The sequence below is a fragment of the Microcaecilia unicolor genome, chromosome 1 (genome assembly GCF_901765095.1).
Source record: "Microcaecilia unicolor chromosome 1, aMicUni1.1, whole genome shotgun sequence".
Taxonomy (NCBI): Eukaryota; Metazoa; Chordata; class Amphibia; order Gymnophiona; family Siphonopidae; genus Microcaecilia; species Microcaecilia unicolor.
The window spans coordinates 629824566-629846866 of NC_044031.1; the positions used below are offsets into that span (position 1 = coordinate 629824566).

At 44.3% G+C, this 22301-nt stretch overlaps 1 protein-coding gene across 1 annotated transcript in view; it reads left to right on the forward strand.

Moving 5' to 3' along the window:
- Positions 1–22301, forward strand: part of DGAT1 (diacylglycerol O-acyltransferase 1) — a 365492-nt gene that overhangs the window by 174975 nt on the left and 168216 nt on the right. Inside the window, exon 9 of the mRNA XM_030220830.1 lies at positions 10451–10554. Within this exon, the coding sequence (XP_030076690.1) occupies positions 10451–10554 (104 nt within the window). The remainder of the gene's footprint in view (positions 1–10450; positions 10555–22301) is intronic.

Here is a 22301-nt window from a genome sequence, read left to right on the forward strand (position 1 = left end):
CCGTGTCAAGTGGACCAGGGGTCCCCACCTCACCATCTCAGATTTTGATGAAATTTGGTACATAGTTTCTTTATGATAAAAAACTAAGCTGTGCAAAACTTTAGTTCAAAAGACTAAAAATTGGAGGTTCTAGGGGACCTCAAGTAAAGGGTTGCAAAATGTCGCCTGAGCAAAAATGACATTTTGGGCCAACTTCCAGAAGCTGTAAAACTGGAAGTTTTAGTAGTACAAGGGGGATATTTGGAGAACCTGCACTACTTTTAGGGCTTAATGAACTGGCAAAACCCCATGTTCCTAGTCCTCTTACGTTTTGAATGGTTTAGGCTCAAACGTTGCCATAAAAACGGCAAAAATCAATTTACAGCGATGTTGAGGCTACTGTAGTTTCTAAACTAGTTGGCCTTTCAGATTGATTTTTGGTAGGTGTACTAAATGCAGGGCTGTAATGAGGCATTCCAATTTGCAGCACTTTCCTTCAAGTGGTTGAAAAATTATAAGCGTTCAAAGTTGGTATAAAAAGCATTTTTGCCCATTTTGGGCTATCTTTGATACCCTTGATCTCCAGTGGGACAGCTTCAATATTCTTTCTTTTAGCACCATTAGAAAGAGCAGATTTCCTTCTATCAGAATATGTAGTTTTCATTTTGGAGTCTCATCATATAAGGATTGCAAAAATGCCCTCAAATGTTTGCGGGCAGCAGCCTGTGATTTCTTCACTACACCCTTGATACAAGTGTAGTAAAAGTGATTCTTCTTTCAAAAAGCACCAATTTTTTAAAATAAAGAACACATTATGTTATAAAACTGTATTCAAGAAAACTAAAAAACAGGAATGTTTTTTAGGATGTGGAAGGATGAGGCCAGGTTTCATGACAGGTTTAAAGAAAACTGCAGTCAGTTAGGATGACCGACTTGGCCAATTATGATTGGTGGACCCTGTTGCAAGGCGTCTGAGTGTCTGTTGCTGGTGTTTCTTCACCCTTGCTACAGTTTGACCTCTTAGTGAACTGTAGGCATCAAAGTAAGCCTAGCAACAGACACTCAGGAGCCAGGAGGTACCAGAAGCATACAATTGGGCAATGAAACAAACAATTCTGCCTTGCAACAGGGTTCACCAATCATAATTGGCCAAGTCTAACTGGCTAAAGAAGTTTTCTTTAAATATTATGTTATAAAACTGTGTTCAAGTAAACTAAAAAATAGGGTGGAAACCATTGTATACATACTTCTTGTTGAAGAAACTCGCACCTGCACCGAAAGGCTCATTTATATTGAATTAAATGCCACAAATGAAGATATTAATCACTTTAGACTGAAGTAAAATTTTACCCATTGAAAACCTGATTGCAAGAATAAACGCGTTTGTTGAACTGATGCTAATGGTCATCAATGGATCCAGAAAGATCAGATGAATTTCTACTTTGCTCAGTTGGCTGTTCAAGTACATCAGAGTGTCATTTACTGACATACAATAAAAATAAAGGTTTGAAATTAATTGAAGAGCTTCTGCCTGATCAACAGAAGTTGTTACAAGAGCATTCTGGTCAACTTTTCTATGCTGGATCAACTATTTGCCTTCATCATGAATCCTTACTGTTGAAAAAGTTTGAATTTTTGCAAAAAACCTGCTGTAACCCATTTTCCAAAGGTGGTCATAATGCAAAAAGGGGCTTAAGAGTGCTGGATGACACACTAGCAGCCCAGCTAAAGGCCTTAACAAGCAAAATATTTGTGCCGGGTCAGAAACTATGTCCATCTTGTCGAAAAGACGTCAGTAACAGAGCTGCTGATTCTTTATCATCATCAACAGCAGCAGATGATGAACACAGTGACATTTCTGGCAAGTTGAACACAAGTTTGACATCTCTTGGTTTTTCTCCATTAAAGTTCAAAAAAGCCAGCAAGCGTGATGTACGAGGCTACACCAAGCGCAAAATCAGGCGAGTGCAAAATACTTTGAGAGTCATCATCTTGCAGTTGCTGGTGGCTTAGACATTCTACCAGTCAGAAATGTGACAAATGTTCCGATTATGATGACCTGCTAAACGAGTTGAAAAACAAAGTCCAAGTTTCAGCAAATCATGCAGAAAAACTGCAAATACTAACTTTAGCACCAAACAGCTGGTCTATTGAAAGAACTGCCTCAGAATTCATGGTTTCAACTAGAATGGTTAAAAAAGCAAGAAATCTGAAATCAGTTTGTGGAATTCTGTCAAAACCAGACAAGAAGAAAGGTAAAGTTTTACCAGAAGAAACAGAAAAAAAAATTCTTGGCTTTTTTGAAGATGATGAATTCAGTAGACTGTGCCTAGGGAAAAAAGATTTTGTCTCTGTCAGAACTGGCACTGAAAAAATTCAAATGCAAAAGCACTTGCTGCTTAGCAATCTAAAAGAAATGTATGTTGCATATCGTACTCAAAATGGGCCAGAAGTGGGTTTTTCCAAATTTTGTGAGCTAAGGCCAAAATGGTGTGTCACTGTTGGCTCATCTGGTATGCATTCAGTGTGTGTTTGTGTCATTCATCAAAATGTGAAGCTTATGCTTGCTGGAAGCCATCTGCTGAACGAAGATTACAAAGCACTGATGGCTAAAACTGTGTGCAATTTGGAATGCAAAGAATGCATGCTTCACAGGTGTGAAATATGTCCAGGTAAAGATGTGCTTGAAAATTACCTGACAGAAGTGTTCACTGATGCTGACCCAGGTGAAACAATCGAGTTTAAGCAGTGGGTTCATACAGATCGCACCACACTGGAGACCAGACAAATGTATGTTGATGATTTTGTATCTGAGCTTGCATTGAAAGTTTCAAACCTGTCAATTCACCATTACATTTCCAAACATCAGACACAATACTTAAAGAAAACCTAAATCCTTGTGAAATTGTTGTTCTCTTGGACTTTGCTGAAAACTACTCCTTTATTGTCCAAGATGCTGTTCAAGGTTTCCACTGGGAAAACAGTCAAGCTACACTGCATCCATTTGTTGGGTACTTCCGTGATGCTTCAAGTGAAATTCAGTGCATAAGTGTTTGCATAATAAGTGACAGCTTGCGGCATGATGCAGTTGCTGTACATGCATTCTTGGAAAAATTAATCGCGTTCTTGAAAAGCAAAATTGGAGAAATAAAATATGTAACATACTTTAGTGATGGCTCAGCTGCACAATACAAGAACTTCAAAAACTTTGCCAACTTGTGCTATCATCAAACAGAATTTGGAATAAGTGCACAGTGGAATTTCTTTGGCACAAGCCATGGCAAGTCACCATGTGATGCCATAGGTGGTACAACAAAGCGACTAGCTGCTCAGGCTAGTTTGCAACGACCTAAAAATAGTCAAATTCTCACAGCACAAGGCTTGTTTGAATTTTGTGATCAAAAAATAAATAAAATCAAGTTCTTTTTTGTTTCCAAGGATGAAATTGAATCTTCAAGATCTGCACAAGAGGAAAGATTCAGTAAAGCTTCCACAGTTGCTGGAACTAAATCACCAGTTTATTCCCATTGACTTGAACCAAATTTCAGTCAGTAGAATGTCAAATGATTCCTCCTCATTTGTTGTCAAACTTTGTCAGTCGGATGACCCAGTGAGTGTACCTGGCATAAATGTGTCTCAACTTCAGCCTGGGCAGTATGTTGCCTGTGTTTATGACAACAAATGGTGGATTGGCAATGTCTGTGACACATCATTTGAAGAACATGATGCCTTGGTCAACTTTATGCATCCATGCGGGCCTGCACGATCATTTCATTGGCCTAGCAGAAGAGATTCTTGTTGGATTTCTGAACAGCATATTCTAGCAGTTCTTCCAGTACCAGCAACTACACACTTGGACGACAGTATACATTTCCAGAAACAGCAGTGAAACTTATCAGTGAAAAATTCTTGTCACTTCAGCACTGAGGTTTTACTTGGGAACCATTAAGACACCCCCATTAGGCTTGAGAAACTAGGCAAAGACAACCAAATGAGGCTTGGGAACCTCAAGTAAGATGCCCACCTTCAGGCTTGGGAACCTGTGCCAAGTGGCTGGACTTGCCTTGCTATCGGGCGTGACCTCTTGGCGATGAGGTTGCCACTTCCTATTGAATTGGTAGTGGCATAGCCACCATGGACCAACGCATGCTTAAAGCAACTGAGTGACTTATACAGCAATTAGAAACATTGATGGGCCCTATATCCGTTTCATCTATCATTCAACAATACTGGCCAAAAAACACTTTTTTTGCAATCCTTATATGGAGAGACTCCAAATTGAAAACTACATATTCTGATAGAAGGAAATCTGCTCTTTCTAATGGTGCTAAAAGAAAGAATATTGAAGCTGTCCCACTGGAGATCAAGGGCATCAAAGATAGCCCAAAATGGGCAAAAATGCTTTTTATACCAACTTTGAACGCTTATAATTTTTCAACCACTTGAAGGAAAGTGCTGCAAATTGGAATGCCTCATTACAGCCGTGCATTTAGTACACCTACCAAAAATCAACCTAAAAGGCCAACTAGTTTAGAAACTACAGTAGCCTCAACATCGCTGTAAATTGATTTTTGCCGTTTTTATGGCAACGTTTGAGCCTAAACCATTCAAAAAGTAAGAGGACTAGGAACATGGGGTTTTGCCAGTTCATTAAGCCCTAAAAGTAGTGCAGGTTCTCCAAATATCCCCCTTGTACTACTAAAACTTCCAGTTTTACAGCTTCTGGAAGTTGGCCCAAAATGTCATTTTTGCTCAGGCGACATTTTGCAACCCTTTACTTGAGGTCCCCTAGTACCTCCAATTTTTAGTCTTTTGAACTAAAGTTTTGCACAGCTTAGTTTTTTATCATAAAGAAACTATGTACCAAATTTCATCAAAATCTGAGATGGTGAGGTGGGGACGACATTTAAAATTGATCCACTTGACACGGAATGACTCACATCCCAACCTCCATTGTCTGGCTCTCACAGCTTGGATGTTGAGAGCTTAGAATTCGCTTCCTTGGGTCTTTCGGAGGGTATCTCCCAGGTCTTGCTGGCTTCCAGAGGTGCTACTCTTTTAAATGGAGGAGGTTTGCCATCTGGTGTGAGAGCAAGGCCCAGATCCCCTTACTTGCCCTACACAGACCCTGCTTGAATACCTTCTACACTTATTGGAGTCTGATCTTAAGACCAGCTCAGTAAGGGTTCACCTTAGTGCAATTAGTGCTTATCAATGTATAGAGGGTAAGCCCATCTGTAGACAGTCTCTAGTTGTTCGCTTCATGAGAGGTTTGCTTTTGTCAAAGCCCCCTGTCAGACCTCCACCAGTGTCATGGGATCTCACCCTCATTCTCACCCAGCTGATGAAAGCTCCTTTTGAGCCACTGAATTCCTGTCCTGTGGACAGCCTCTAGTTCGCTTCATGAGAGGTTTGCTTTTGTTAAAGCCCCCTGTCAAACCTTCACCAGTGTCATGGGATCGCAACGTCATTCTCTGCCAGCTGATGAAAACTCCTTTTGAGCCACTGAATTCCTTTCATCTGAAGTACTTGACTTGGAAGGTCATTTTTGTGGTGGCTGTTACTTCAGCTCGTAGGGGCAGTGAGCTTCAGGCCTTAGTAGTGGATGCACCTTATACTAAGTTTCAACACAACAGAGTAGTCCTCCACATGCACCCTTAGTTCCTGCTTAAGGTGGTGTCAGAGTTCCATCTGAACCAGTGGACTTTCTTGCCAACATTCTTTCCCCGACCTCATGCCCATCCTGGTGAAAGCAGCATGCACACCTTGGACTGCAAGGGAGCATTGACCTATATTGAGTGGACAAGGCCCCACAGACAGTCCTCCCTGCTTTTTGTTTGATCCCATCAGGATGGCGGTCACCATCGGGAAACGCACCATATCCAATTTGCTGTCAGATTTTATTTCCTTCACTCATGCTCAGGCTGGGCTTACCTTAGTGAGTCATGTCACGGCTCATAATGTAAGAGCCATGGCCATGTTGGTAGCCCGCTTGAGGTCAGCCTCTCTTGAAGAAATTTGCAAGGCGGTGACATGGTCTTCCGTCCACACATTCACATCTCACTAGTGCCTTGAGAAGGATACCCGACGTGACAGTCAGTTTGGGCAGAAGAAAAGTGGGAACAGAGGCCACTGGTTCCAGAGACTGGAGCACACAATGTCTTGAGTTTAAAACCAGGTTTATTAAAAATCAAAAATGACTCTTAAAAATCAAAAATTACTCAACACAATGTTGTGTTTCGGCCTGAAGGCCTGCATCAGGAGTCTTTGTACAAGCTCAAAATAAAAACATCAAAAGATGAAATCATAAAAACTGCAGTAACCATAGAGATGGTCTTTAAAAAGACTGCTTGTTGTGTGCGCTGATCGATAAATGAGACAAAATGCCTTACAGAAGCATATTCATAAATGATCTGGAGAAAGGACTGATAACTCATGATTAAATTTTACATATGAGAAAATAATTATTCAAAGTTGTTGGTGGCAGAAGATTTGCTGAAGGATCTTGTAAGGCCAAGAGACTGGGCATCTAAATGGCAAATGAAATTTAATGTGGAGAAATGCAAAGTGACACATATAGGGAAAAATAATCCCAAATACAGGTACAAAGTGCTAGATTCTGAGTTAAGAGACACCATCCAAGAAAAAGATCTTGGAGTCATTCTTGACAGTTTGTTGAAGTTTTCAGCCTTGTGCACCACAGCTGCCTAGAAAGCAAATAAATTATTAAAAAAAAAAAGATGGAGACAAGAATATCATTATGCCTCAGTATATGTCCCTGGCGTGACTGCACCTTGAGTATTGTGTTCAATACTGCTTGCCCCATTTCAAAAAGGGTATAGTGCAGTGTTTCCCAAACTGTGCACCACGGCACTCTGGTGCGCCACGATGAACTCACAGGGGTGCTGCGGAAGGAGATGCACAGAGGGTGTGCTGGAGCCAGCTCGCAAGATCCGGTTGTAAATTTTTCTGAATTGTGCAAGCCAACTGTTGAGCCATCCAGTACAGTTGGGTCTAAGTCAGCGCAGGAGGAAGAAGAGACCTGCTGTGCGGCTGGTCACTTCTTCCTTGCCATAGCCAGTGGGGGAGGGGAAGGAGGTATATCCCTGTCACACCCGCTCGTGGTCTGGTGGCTTAGCTCTCCCCTCCTGTGTTTACTTATAAAGTTGTCTTTCTTCCCACACACACAGCTGCCAGCGTCGGTCCTGAAGCCAGAAAAGGTAGGACTCCATGCTGCTGGGGGGAGGGGAGAGACCCATGTAACTGGGGGGGGGGGGGAGGGAGGGAGCAAGACCTGTGTGGCCAGGAGGGGGGGGCGTGACTGTTTGGCTGGGGGGGGGGGGGGGGGTGCTGCATGCCCTGTGTGGCCTGGGGGGGGGGGGGACACCACAAAAAATTAATTAGACACTAAGGGTGCCATGAACTAAAAAAGTTTGGGAACCACTGGTATAGTGGAACTGGAAATAACCTTAGAGTGACAAATTATAAGCAGGATGGAAGACCTTCTTTATGAAGAGATGCTTTCATCTTGGGGAAAAAAAGACAGGGGATATGACTGTGATGGAAAGGTTAAAAAGGGAATGGTTGTTTAATTTGTCACACACAGACAAGATGAAACCAATGACCAGCAAAAAGAAAACAAATCAGTCTTTTGGGGGGTTTTTCCATGCAGCTTAAAAGTTGTGAAATTTATTACCAGAGGATGTAGTCAAGGTGACTAACATTCAAAAGAGGTTTGGACAAGTTCCTGGAGGGATAGTCCATAACAAATTAACCAAGTAGACTTGGGAGAGCCATTGCTCATTCCAGAAAATGGTTTCTAATGGACAAGAGAAAGTAATGAGGAAAACACATGCCAATATCAACTTGTGATGTTTTTTAAACAGCACTAAAGTAGAGAGGTGTGGTAGCCATGTTAGTCCACTCTTAAAGGTTATCAATAGAAATCAAACAAAATAAAACATGGAAAAGAAAATAAGATGATACCTTTTTAATTGGACATAACTTAATACATTTCTTGATTAGCTTTCGAAGGTTGCCCTTCTTCGTCAGAACGTCGATCTGGTGAAGAAGGGCAACCTTCGAAAGCTAATCAAGAAATGTATTAATTTATGTCCAATAAAAAAGGTATCATCTTATTTTCTTTTCCATGTTTTATTTTGTTTGATTTCTATTGATAACCTTAAACAGCACTGAGAGCTTCTGCCATGTGCATAAGTTTCTGAAGACTTGCATGAGTATGGGCTGGGACCTTAAATATGATGTGCAGTTAAAGCTTGCTGATATGCTCTGCAAAAAAAATAAAAAAAAACTCTGTGTAAATAAATTATCAAATCAAGTACTGCTGATAGATGTTTCAGACTATCTCTACGGTCACCTGACCTACCTGCCACATCTACAAGAAGGCACCAAAGTAGGGTGCCAAGGAGGCACTTCTATCCTCTGAAGAAGTGTTTTCCTTGTCCCTATCATTGCTGTAGCTAATAGCAGACTCTTCACTATCAGGCTAAAGGGTAGAACGCTGCCTGAGATTCAACAGCTACTAAATGGACTTGGGAAAAATCCACAATTCCAGGAATAACATGTATAGAATGTTTGTACATTTGGGAAGCTCGCCAGGTGCCCTTGGCCTGGATTGGCCGCTGTCGTGAACAGGATGCTGGGCTCGATAGAGCCTTGGTCTTTTCCCAGTGTGGCATTACTTATGTACTTATCTTTCCAAAGAACATTCTTGTCAGTGGAGAGCTAAGGTTTTATGTAAACCATTGGCCCATTATAACCTCATACGTGGGTTCTCAGCATAATAGAAACCGGTACAGAATACCCCTATTGCAAACCCTCCTTGACTGCCCTCCAAAATTAGCATCAGTATGTACTTTTTAAAGAAACTCTCCTTCCTCTTAGAGACCAATGTTGTTGAATCTGTCCCTCTAAGGGGAACAGGGTGGAGTTACCAAATATTTCCTGATCCTGAAGATAATAAGAGGACTCTGTCCCATCATGGACCTAAGAGCCTTAAAGTAATTTCTATTTAGGATGGTTGGGTATCTTAATCTCATTCCTCCAAGGCAAGAACTGGCTCTATTCCCTGGATCTAGATTAAGCATAAAGGCACATAGAAATATATCCAAATTGATTAAGTGTGTCAGATTTAGAATGGGCAAACACCACCTCACTGACTCTGCCTGAAGATATGTCTTTTTTTCTAGTAGAGGTTCTATTAAGTGGTCGTGAAGTGTGTGCAGTCTGATATAATGGTAATCCTTAGACTGGTGGTTCCCAAACCTGTCCTGGGGGAACCCCAGCCAGTCAAGTTTTCAGGATATCCACAATAAATATGCATGAGATAAGGTTTTCATACAAAGGAAGCAGTATATGCACATTGATCTCATCAGTATTCATTGTGGATATCCTGAAAACCTGACTGGCTGGGATTCCCCTAGGCAGGTTTGAGAATCACTGCCCTAGACCCTTTCAGTTCATCACATGTACAAAAACTGCTTAAGAACATAACACAAGAGTTGCTCTACTGGGTCAGATCAAGGGTCCATCTAGTTCAGTATCCTAGTTTCAACAGTGGCCAGTCTAGGTCATAAGTACCTGGAAGGAATCCCAAAAAGTAATAAGATACCTTCTACACCCAATTGCCATATGTGTGCAGTTCTTATCTGGAAAACTGTAATCTGAAATCTTGGATAAGAATAAAGAATAGCCGTACTGGATCAGACCAATGGTCCATCTAGCCCAGTATTCTTCTGAGCCAGTGATATTACTGTAGAATATGCATAAATAAAAGCTTAGTCAGCCAAATCCAGTCTTTGGTGACACATCAGAGAACACTTTTGCTTTCTGAGTGTTCTCTTCGATGTGTCACTGATGACTGGATTTGGCTGACTGTGCATACATAAAAGCTTAATCTATGGGAATGTCACTGGCTCAGAAGAACCCCTGACAAAGGTCTTGGATGCCTTTGTTGGGTTCAGTTTGTCAACTTTGGATGAATAAACGACTTTGTGGTCTACTTGAGAATTGTGGTTGGCTTCTTTCACTCTTGTGTTGTGCTATCTGACGTTTTTTTCCTGCTTGTACAGTATATAAATAGCTCTCATGTTTACCATTGATATAGTGAAATCCCGACTAGCTGTATTTTTCTTAAGAACTGGGTTGAGAACAGCTGACTTGGATAACGATCTGTAATCCTCCCACTTCTATCACTAATATAAACCTTTACAATTCTTGTGAAACAACATTTCTTGAATTAACTCTTTGAACACCATCATGATGATTATTCACCCCTGTATTGTGCCTTCCATCAATTTCCAACTCCCATAATCAGTTCCTTTCCTTTTTATAGAAGCTTTCAGTGCCAGATTCACCCTCCACACCTGAATGCTCTTAGTATAGCCTTTGCCTCTCAGCTGTCACTGGGTATGAATTCATTCCCCTCCTCCATCCATTGTTTCTTTTGCAGATGTTTATTACTTTGTGTTTGCTCCCACATTGTGCTACGAGCTGAATTTTCCCCGCTCGCCTCGTATACGCAAGAGATTCCTTCTGCGCAGACTCCTGGAAATGGTGAGAAACATGATCTGTGTGAGCACTTTGTAAAGTAGGAAACTGCCAGACTTTAGTTTGAAACAGGCATGGAGTTGAGCAAATTTTTCAGGTTTTTCACCACAGCATTGAATGACTAGAGGGAGGCTACCTTCTCCCAAGGCCATATCCCTAACTTTTCCAACTGATGATTTTGGAATCTGACATTTAGAATTTTTTTTTAAAGGCTGGGTTTCTAAGCTTACACATTATGTTGGCCTTTGACCAATAACTGTTTCAAGGATTAACTCTCCTTAGCATTTTCCACATTTGCCCTGGGACCCTTAGTTATTGTGGGAACCATGAGTAGCTGGGTATTGGGTCAGCAATGTCCCTAAACCATGCTGGGTGCATTGGGTTTGGATAATGAGTTTCCTTCCCTACAGGTACTAACACCATGTTGGATCACTGGATGAGTGGATTGCAGATTGGCTAAAAGACAGGAAGCAGAGTAGGATTAGTTATCCACATGTTCCAAGAGTTTGTACTGGGACCTGTGTTGGTTAGCATATTCATAAATGATCTGGTGACAGTACAGACAACTAAGTGATCAAATTTTGCGTATGATACAAAATTATTCAAAGATGAATATTGTCCACAGCAGAATAGTCTTGCATATTCTCCATAGGCAAACAGGCTAAATCATTCTGAGTGAAGAACATGCATAGATTTAGGCCTAGAAGTCTTTAGTGCTCTTGTACAACAGGCATGCTATAGGCATGCGCACCATCTGTCTGTGCCACTGCAGAGCAGATTGGATACCTCCCAAGGTTCTCTTCCCTGTCCATTTTGGTTGATTGGATCCCTTAGCAGCTAAATTTTCTAGTTAAAAATTGTTCCCAACAACTTTCCATTAGATTAGAAGATATCTGTGGTGGTATTTTATTTTAAACCACATATACTTGGCACACCTCACTATCCCTCTCTCTTTAAGAGCCCTTTAATCACAACCATTCACTTAACAAGGCTCTAATATATTGTAAACGCCACCCTAACAGTATACTATATTAATAGCCTTCATATATTATTTACCGCCTCAGCGGTGCTCGTGACCAACTCCAATTTTCTGTTGGGCACTCAAACAGCACCTAAATCGTCACCGGCGATTCAATTTTAATAAACTTCTTCTTTATTTCTTCACTGTTTAATTTATTTATTTATTTATATCTTAATCACTTGTGATAAATATTTAGCTCAAGTAATACTTAACTTGCACTGAACGGTCGGACCAAGGGTTCAACAATGCCCGACAATCATGTTTCGCCATAAAGGCTGTGTCAAGGGCTCCCCTAAAAAATTAGAAATACATCGTCTTAATAAAGGCAGCATGGGTCCTGTACATTACAAATCCCTTACTGACTCCCCATTTACATCCCATATCTTTTATACAATATAATTTCAACCTACCCTCAGCTGTTCTTAGTACCAGCCTCGCTATGTTTATTCTTGGATTCCCTCCTACTAAGATGGCGACGGTGTCCTACTCTTCCTTTTAAATTCCCCTCCTACTATTGACGTCTGCACCCAGTGGTGTGCTGGAGCCGGCTCGCACGAGCCCCTTGTTAAATTTTATTGATTTTTACAAGCCGGTTGTTGGAGTCAGGCAGCAAGCACACAATTATCTGTTTTTTTTTCTCCTCTTCTCTCCCTCCTCCCCAAGCCCCCACCCTTCCATAGGCTCCCAGCATACCTCGTCATGTCGTCCCTTAGGATCGTCATCTCCCCACTCCCTCACCACTGCCTGACCAACCCGGAGCCTTTTCTCTGCTGGATCCCACCCACAGGCAGTTGCATCAGCAGGGCTGTACACTTACTGGCAAAGACAGCAGTGTTGCCAGGTGGGCGGTTTTACCGCCCAATTGGGCGGTTTTCCGCGACCCGCCGCAGGAAATTTTTGCCCGCGGCGGGTTGCGGTTTTTTGGGCTGGTTTTTGGGCTTCAGGGCGGGGTTTTTTTCGGCCGCGGGGGCGGGGTTAGTGACGTTTTGGGCGGGGCCGATGACGTGGGAGGCGGGGCCAATGACGTGGGAGGCGGGGCCGGTGACAGAGGAGGCGGGGCCGGTGATGGGGAGGCGGGGCCGGTGACGGCGGGGGCGGGGTTGATGACGGCGGGGGCGGGGTGATGACGCGGGGGTGGGGGTGTCAGGGGCGGGGTTTGTGTTTGGGCGGGTTTTGGGCTGTTTCTTGTGCGGGATTGGGTGGGAAAAAAATTTTCCACCTGGCAACCCTGAAAGACAGGCTCCGGGTGGATCAGGCAGAGTCTCGTGTTACCACTACAGCTGCAGGAACAAGTAATGTTTAAACAATGGCCAGAGGGAATGGAAGCTGAGAGGTAGGATTCACAGAGGAGCAGCAGGAGGGAGATTATGCTGGGTTTGAATGAAGACAGCATGAAGTAAAAAAAAAAATGTTGAAGCTATTTAAGTTAGTCTGTTTCCCCTTCCCATGCAGGCTGTCCTCGCCGTTAAACTGAAAACAAAATCAAGCAAACTTGAGCTGCTGCATGTAGGTTGTCGTTATTTATTGTTGGTAGCATTTTAATTCAATCTCTCTTATATTTTCAAACATGCCAGCTTTGGCAGCATACAGATGTACACAGAGGTCAGAGGAAGTATAGTAATGGAATAACTTTTCATAGATAGAGTAGTAATTTGTTATCAATCATATTCAGTGTGTCATTTAGAGGGGCTGGTTATAGGGACACCCTAGCATGTATTATATTTGTGCAGATATCTTTTTTTCTCCTGGGAAAGGGCCATTAAACCAGATGTCATATTATAAGGATCAGGTTTCTATTTAACTATTTATTTATTTAGTTAGTTACTTATTTATGACCCTGCAGAGATTTTTTTTCTCCTGGTAATGGGCTTCTAAAACAGGCATCATGTTATGGGAATCAGGTTCTCAATGTTCACAGTTTTTGTCAATTTATTTACTTATTTATGGCATTTTATCCCACGTTAAACTTGAATTAGATTGGAACTTGGAAGCATTTAAAAATAAAAAAAATTTCCCGGACACAGTAATGCGTGACCCCTCCCCCCCCCCCCCCCCCGGTTCTCTCCCTGGGTATAGCCAGCTCTGCAATTTGGGGGGGGGGGGGGGGCGCAGAGGTAGACGGGGGGGGGGGGGGGGGGGGCGCAGAGGTGGACCAGGGAGCGAGCCTGTTGTTAAAAATTTACCAGCACACCACTGTCTCCACCCCCATGTATCTGATAGGACAGACAAATTTTTCTGCTACATTAAGGTAGCCCATTCCAATTCAGCATTAAGCCCGTGCGGAGTCACTGTTTTTAAAGAATATATATACCACTGTTCTCTATAGTTTAACAATTTCTTCACCGATCCTCCCTCCCTACCCACATGTATCTGTTCTAATACCCGCCATTGTATATCTTCTATTTTATGGTCTTTCTCAAGCCAATGTTCTACAATCGGGGCTTGGCAATTTTTTGTTACAATCTTAGACTTGTGCTCCATTAACCTCACTTTAATGGGTCTACATGATCTCCCAATATATATTAATTGACATGGGCATATTATCACATATATTATATTTCGCGAATTACAGTCTGTAACATCTTTCGCTACCAACTTTCTTCCCGTCCCCGGAATTGTCCACTCTGACCCTGTTCAGAAGGAATGGATCCTCAGGAGCTTAACCGAGATTGGATAGCAGAGCCAGTAGTGGGAGGCGGGGCTGGAGGTTGGGAGGCGGGGATAGTGCGGGACAGACTTATATGGTCTGTGCCAGAGCCAGTGGTGGGAGGCAGGGACTGGAGGTTGGGAGGCAGGGATAGTGCTGGGCAGACTTATACGGTCTGTGCCAGAGCCGGTGGTTGGGAGGCGGGGCTGGTGGTTGGGAGGTGGGGATAGTGCTGGGCAGACTTATACGGTCTGTGCCCTGAAGAGCATAGGTACAAATCAAAGTAGGGTATACACAAAAAGTAGCACACATGAGTTGTCTTGTTGGGCAGACTGGATGGACCGTGCAGGTCTTTTTCTGCCGTCATCTACTATGTTACTATGTTATATGTTCATAGTTAACTTACACCATTGACATTTCCCACAGTCCTTATGCTCACCCCCTTCCTTCTTTATCGCAGGCCTCCCAAACTTATTGCCTGCAAGTGTCTCTCCTATCGTTTTACCTCTTGTGTAAGCTATCATGGGATATTCCTCAAACCCTGCATATAGTTGGATAATATGCCAATGTTGTCTTATGCACACCACTAATTTTTTAGTAATCTCCGTGTAGGGTAACACACAAGTAATTCTTTCCTGTTGCATATTAGTACGATCTTCTAGGAGGAGCGGGCGCTGAGCAAATCGCGCCCTCAAGTACGCGTTTCTTATAGCGGCTTTAGGATAACCCCTCTCCTCAAATCTCTGACTCAGCTCTTTTGCTTTTTGTTTAAAGTCACTCAAATCAGAACACACTCTTCGAATACGAAGAAACTGACTAATAGGAAGGCTATATTTCAATTTATAGGGATGAGAACTTCCAAACTGGAGAAGAGTATTTCGACTTACAGGCTTCCTATATAATGATGTATTTAGCCTCCCTTGAAATACTCTGGAACACATACAGGAATACGTCATGAAGGCTGTATCATTTGTTTGTTGTAATTGCCAAAAGGGCACATAAAAAAAATATATATAGCATTTCCTTAAAAGGTACATCCTCAATAAAAGCAATCTGTATCTCACTTCAAAGGAGTTAGGATTCCTTTCCCACAGACCCCCTGCCATTCTCCTATCCTGTCCTGACTGCAGACTTCTGTCTCTCTTCTCTGCCAGCCCCCCCCCCCCCCCCCCCCCCCCGCCCCTCTGTCACCTGGAAATCAGTTTGCAGCCTAAAAAGTCTCTAGAGGCCACTTTGAACACACTCATAAACAGTGGATGGCAGTGACTCATTGTCTTTCAATTACCTGGCCAGAGGAAGTGCGGAGGGGTGGGGTACTTGACTGACACCAAATGGCCTGCTTAATATCATTGTAATTCACAGAAAAAAAAGAAGTCTCCACTTCTCATTGTCTGTAGAGTAATTGTTAGATATTAGATATTTAGCAGTACCAGGGGCGTAGCCAGACTTCGGCGGGAGGGGGGTCCAGAGCCGAGGTGAGGGGGCACATTTTAGCCCCCCCCCCCCCCCCCCCGGCGCCGTCGACACCCCCTGCTGCCGCCAGCACCAAAACCAACAACTTTGACCCCCCATGCCGACGACCCTCTCAACCCCCCCCCCCCCCCCCCGCCGTCGCCTACCTTTACTGGCGGGGGACCCCAACCTCCTCCAGCCGAGGTCCTCTTCTTCCTTCGTTTTGTTTCTGAGTCTGATGTCCTGCACATGCAAACGTGCAGGATGTCAGACTCACAGAAACAGAACGAAGCCTTGCGATCTGCAGGGCTTTGTTCTGTTTCTGTGAGTCTGATGTCCTGTACGTGCAGGACGTCAGACTCAGAAACAAAACAAAGGAAGAAGACTTCGGCTGGTGGGGGTTGGGGTCCCCCGCCAGCATAGGTAGCAAATGGCGACAGCGGGTTGGCAGCGGGAGGGGGAGTTGAGAGGGTCGTCGGCAGGGGGGTCCAGGGCCAAATCTATGGGGGCCCAGGCCCCCGTGGTCCCATAGTAGCTACGCCCCTGAGCAGTACTGAAACTGCTTGGTCTAGGCCTTCATAAGTACGCCTCCACCAACATCTCCCCCCCCCCCCCCCCCCCCCCCCGGAAAAAGAGAAGACTGTTCCATTCTTCAGTGTTCAGCCAAAGGAGACAAGATAGGGTGCAGAGTTCTTTGAGCCGTACTTACTAGAAGTAAGAAAGGGGCAAATAGTGGCCGGAGAAGAGGAGAGAGAGAGAGAATGATACTAAAAAAGTATGCAAACCTGTTTCCAGGAACCAGGAGGAGAAATTAAACACAAGCAGAGGTAACCAATGTGTCAGGGTCTGAAGTGGGAGTAACAGTATAAGAACCTCGTGGGGCATAGTTATGTGAAGTATTTGCTGACATAAAAAGGATTTTAGGTGGAGTGCATAATTTGTGTAAACAGGGGGAGATGCAAGCAAGCAAACAACAAGATAGGATCAATACAACAATAAAGCATAACAGTCCATTAAAAAGAGATCTGAAAGTACCACCTACATGAGAGAACCAAGAGGTTAAAGCATACCACCCGGACATGTCTAATAAGCCCTTGTAAGTGTCTGCACCAACATGAGTAACAGCTAACATGTCTTGTATAGCATTAACTACAATCTCAGACTTAGAGTTTAAAAGAGTACAACATGTGGAAGAATTAATCATGCCACATACACTTCCCCTATGCGCAAGTAGTATATCTACCGCGAAGCGCCTGTCAGTAACATATCAAATGATATCATCAATTTGGGTCTGTAAAGTCAGGAGGGCCTTACTCTGATGGTGTGCAGTGATTTCTACCACAGCCTGCAAACGCCTAATAGCTGCACCATACTCAGCAGCAAGAGCAGAGGGTTCAAATGGCAGCCAGGCTGTGGAAGAAAGCACATCATGAACTTGTTTAGACAGTGGGGAAAGAGTGTTTATATACTCGAGTGCAAGGGTAAGGGATTCTTCCCTATCCTAAGAGGAAGGCATAGCTGAAGGAATGTATCTGCGCACTCTGAGGAATGTATCTGCGCACTCTGGCATGAACAGGAATTGGATTAACCTTGGTGTATGAAACAAATGGAAGGAGTTGGGCCAAATAGCAAGTACCTTTCCATTTCAGGGGTAAGGCCTGGTAGGCCCAAGAACCACAAACCCAATAGTGGCCCACTAAAGCCTCTAATCCCTCCGGGAAGGGGAGATGGGGATCATAACCTAGCATGTGCATCAGCTGCATAGACAATGCAACAGATGTGCATTCATTCCAGAGTCTACAGAATAAAGTGTAAGGACCGTAGAAAGGCCAGGGGTTACCAGTACGGACATTGTGCATTTTAGAGGTAGGGGTAGAGGCTGCCAAGTGGGCAGTGAGTGGATCTAGGTAACTGGAAAAGAAGGTAGAGTGATTTAGAGAGGGCTGGGACAGCCACGTCCCATTAGGAAGAAGGTGCATCAGACAGACAGAAGTATCAGTATTGCCCAGAGCAGGGCCTGAACCCTTATTAGTAAAGCAGAAAGAATGGGGGTAGTTGGATCAAACAAAATAAAAAGAAGCAGAAGACCACAACTGAGCATGTTCATACACAGAACCACTATGACATGACATAGAGTGTAAGTAGGGAAAACATCTGTAGAGAGAAAACAAGTTAAATTACCAGAGGTGGATAGAAGAGTGGAGGAGTGGCCTAGTGGTTAGGGTGGTGGACTTTGGTCCTGGGGAACTGAGGAACTGAGTTAAATTCCCACTTCAGGCACAGGACTCTGGGCAAGTCACTTAACCCTCCATTGCCCCATGTAAGCCGCATTGAGCCTGCCATGAGTGGGAAAGCGCAGGGTACAAATGTAACAAAAAAAAAAAAAGACAGGGGGATGGCCAAGTTAGAGCTAGACACTAAGGGTGCACAGCCCACACAATCAGACAGATGCGCAGAACTGACCAGGTATGGGATCTACAGGACATTTTTCCCAAAAGTAGGGTAACAGAAAGAATAGCAAAAGGCAAAGATAAAGGTGAGAATACATGACAGGGGTAGAGGATAATTTGTATTTTTTTTTTTTTCATTAGAGGTAATACAATAATACAGGCAAACATAACCTTCCCAGAAAACAAAATGCAAGACCAGTGAGTGTCCAGAAATTTAAATGTAGCATGTGGGGCTATGCAAGGGAGGTCCACACAGAAATAAATAAAACACAGGGCAAAAGAGGCACGAAAAGGAATGTAGCTACCAGAAAATTAAACTTCAACTGATTGACAGAATATTGTAGCTTAAGAAATACAAAATCAGTCAAAATAGTACTGAGAAGAAAAAGGGCAATGATAATTTGAATAAGTCCATTAAGTCCACAAAGAGCAAATAACATTCAGCAGTAGTGTATAGAGTATTTGGTGTAAATGTTCAAAACGTAAGATGAGTGTGGTGCAGGCTGTGCACTGTGGAAAGGTGGTAGCAAGCATCAGAGTTTTGAGTCTGGACAGCAAAAGGTGTGGACTTGTAGACTTTCAGTGGACTCTTAAACCAAGGCCAGTCCGTCGGTGGTTTCTCAGGTGGACCCGATCTGCAAGTTGGTAGCAACAAATTGGCTCCAATGGCAAATCTGGCTCTGGTGGGTGTTATTGAGAAATAAAGAGACATCATCAGTATTCTGAGAGACAGATAGAGAAAAGGTGGGGCAAAGATATCATCCAGGTAAAAGTAAACTTTAAGTAAAAGTATACTTTGGAAAGAGAGATCCTAATTCTGTACTGAATGTGGGGGAAAAAAGTTACACTCTGCCTGTAGTTAATGTACTAAAATGTTGATTAGTGACAGAACACGAGTAGCTAATGTGCTTAGTAGGGCATTCAGAAGAGAACACTTTTGTTAAATTTTACACACAACCAATATGTATACAGGAGAGAAACTATTTGTACATACTGATTGTGCTACCCACAAAATTAAAAAGATCAGAAATGGCCACTTATACTGAATGTATCTGATGGGTCCCACAAAAACACACACAAACAAACAAACAAACAAAAGACAGTGTTTGAAGAGGCCATATATATCAGATCTGTCTTGTCGGATTCAGGAGAGGACTTAATCTGCAAATAAACACAGTATTATACAAAATAAAAAATTGTATGTTATCAAAGTGGATTACCAAAACATTTTCTGTGAGCTCGTATGTGCACAAATGAACAAAACAGCATAGCCATTCCAGAAATGGAAAAGGCACAAGCATTATTTTGTAAATGCTCCTTAGAGAGTCTTTTATCTCTGCAGCTGGTAAAAGAAGCTCTTTGGAGCGCATTCAAATAAAATTAAAAGACAGAAATATTTCTTTACTAGTAAAAAAGGCCCGATTCTGTATGAAATGAAACGGGCGCCAGCAAGGTTCCCCCCCTCCGCCAGTCTCTCCCTGTGTCCGCTGCGAGTTGGATGTGGTCCTCCCTCCCCTCTGTTTGTAGAGTGTAGTGGACGTAAGGCAATGTAGAGCATTGTAAGCAAGGAAGGCAACCTGGGGAATCTGTGTTTCCCCTGCCCCGTGCAGCCTGCAGTCCCCCTACGGTGGCCTCTTGTTCCCCCTGCTGTCAGCAGCCCCTTCACCCTGCAAGTTGCAGGCCACCCTCCCCCCCCTCAGAGTGATTGTATGTGTTTGAAAGTGTGTGTGTCTGTTTGTGTGTATGTGTGAGTGTTTCAAGGAGGGGTTGCATTCCCCTTTCACTTCTGTGCGCCTCCTCGTCCCCCTCCTTCCTCTGTGTTTTGTGCTGGCAGTGCATGCAGCAGCATTCAGGCATTGATTGTCTGCTGTGCTGCTGCTGCAGCTGCTCTCTCCTGTTTCTGTCCCCGTAGCAGCAAGAGGAAGTTGTGGACGGACAGGCAAGGGCTGAAGGCAGCGTGTGGGGTTTTTTTTTGTTTTGCTGATAAGTGGCGATCCTTGAGGGGGGAGGGTAGAGATGGGAAGCGGCGACCTCGGGGGTGGGTTTGAGAGGGGAAGCGGGGAACGCGGGGGGGGGGGGTGGAATTTGAAAGAGGCGACCTTGGGGGGGTGCAGAGGGGAAGCAGGGACCTCGCAGGCGGAGGGAGGGGGGAAGCATGGAAGTGGGGAGGGGCGTGGAGAATGGAAGAGGCGACCTGGGGGGGTGGAGAGGAGGAGCGTCCATCTCGTGGGTGGCTGTAGAGGGGAAGCGGCGACGGCGGCGGGTGGAGAGGGGACGGTGCGTCCTTGGGTGGGGGGGGTGGAGAGAGGAGGTGGCGTGTCACCTTACTGCTCCGTTGCCGTCCTGTTTCGTTGTTTCATCATTGTAGCTTCGCCGTCGACGTAATCGTTGCTCCGTGGACGTAATGACGTTCGACGCGAGGGCGTGACTGACAGAGATGGACAGATGCTCAGGCGAGAGGCTTCACCACCACGAATGCCACGAACCCTTCACGGAAGTCGATGGAGCTGGAGTGGCTTCATTAGAACGTTGGGGTCGCGAATTATGTCCGGAAGGGGCGTGGCTGAGGGCGGGTGTATGAGTGAGAGTGAGAGTGAGTGGTGCTGACAGGCTACAACACTACAGGGCTTCAGTGAGCTTCAGAATAGGAGGTGAATTTTATTATAATAGATATTAAAATTATCTGGATGATATGTATGAATGAAACCCTGATTCCATAAAAATCCTAAATTTGTAATTTGAAGTCTGAAAGAGAAAAAAAGACACTCAGAAATTAATTCACAAGCCAGCTCATTTTTGAAAGTGATCGCCGGCCATTTTCTGACATAAATCGGGAGATGGCCGGCAATCTCGGAAAAGCGGCCAAATCGGTATAATCGAAAGCCGCTTTTTTGGCAACATCGCCGCTTTCCTGTCGCGTCGCAGGCCAAAGTTCAAAGGGGCATGTCGGCGGCGAAGCGAAGGCGGGCATGGGCATGGCTATCAGATGGCCGGCTTTCGGCGATAATGGAAAAAAAAACGACGATAAGCAGTACATCGCCGGGTTTACTTGGTCCTTTTATTTTCACTACCAAGCCTCAAAAAGGTGCCCCAAATGACCAGATGACCACTGGAGGGAATGGGGGATGACCTCCCCATACTCCCCCAGTGGTCACCAACCCCCTTCCATACTAAAAAAATGAAACTAAAAACCTTTTTTGCCAGCCTGTATGCCAGCCTCAAATGCCGTACCCACCTCCATGACAGCAGAATATGTTGTATCCTCCGACAGCCTTTCCCTGGTTGCGATGTGGCTCTCGGGTGAGTGACACCTTTTCTGTTAGGTGCCCTGCAGAGTCACATCAGCAATGCATTGTGGTGGGTGTAGGGTACTGGGCTCTACTCCCATGGTGCTTTTCCCCCCTGCTAACTGGGTCAGAGTGTGCCCTGTTTTGTTTCCGGTAGTCCATGAAGTAGTGACCATTTTTGTAAGCCAGTTTTAGATCCCTTTCATGTGTCACCCACGTTAGAGAACGTTATTACCTTGAATGTGGCTGAAAGAGGGCATTGTACACCATTCTGCCAGCTCTGACCTACTGCTAATCTCAGTACCAGGGAGACTCTTTGCCAGTGGGGCACAACCTCTGATCTGCAGTTAACTGTGAGTAAACGTGCTTATTCAAATAAAGGACTTTTTCAAAGAGATTAGTTTTCAGGTGTCAACTGATGTGCCAAGGTTATACAGCAGCAACAAGTCCTAGAGGCCTGCGTGTATGCAGATCCCTGGAGCACTTTTAGTGGGTACCGCAGTGCACTTAAGGCAGGCAGACCCAGGCCCATCTCCCCCTACCTGTAACACTTTTCTGGTAATGGAAGCCCTCCAAAACCCACTGTACCCACATGTAGTTGCCCCCTTCACCCCTAAGAGCTTTGGTAGTGTTGTACATTTGTGGGTAGTGAGTTTTGGGGGGGGGGGGGGGGGTTGGGGGCCTCAGCACCCAAAGTAAGGGAGTTATGCATGTGGGAGGTTTTTCTGACGTCCACCGCACTGACCCCTAGGGTGCCCAGCTGGTGTCCTGGCATGTCAGGGGGACCAGTGCGCTACAAATGCTGGCTCCTCCCACGACCAAATGCCTTGGATTTCGCCAGGTTGGAGATGGCCAGCAATTTTTTCCATTATCGCTGAAAAACAAACCCAGCGAAC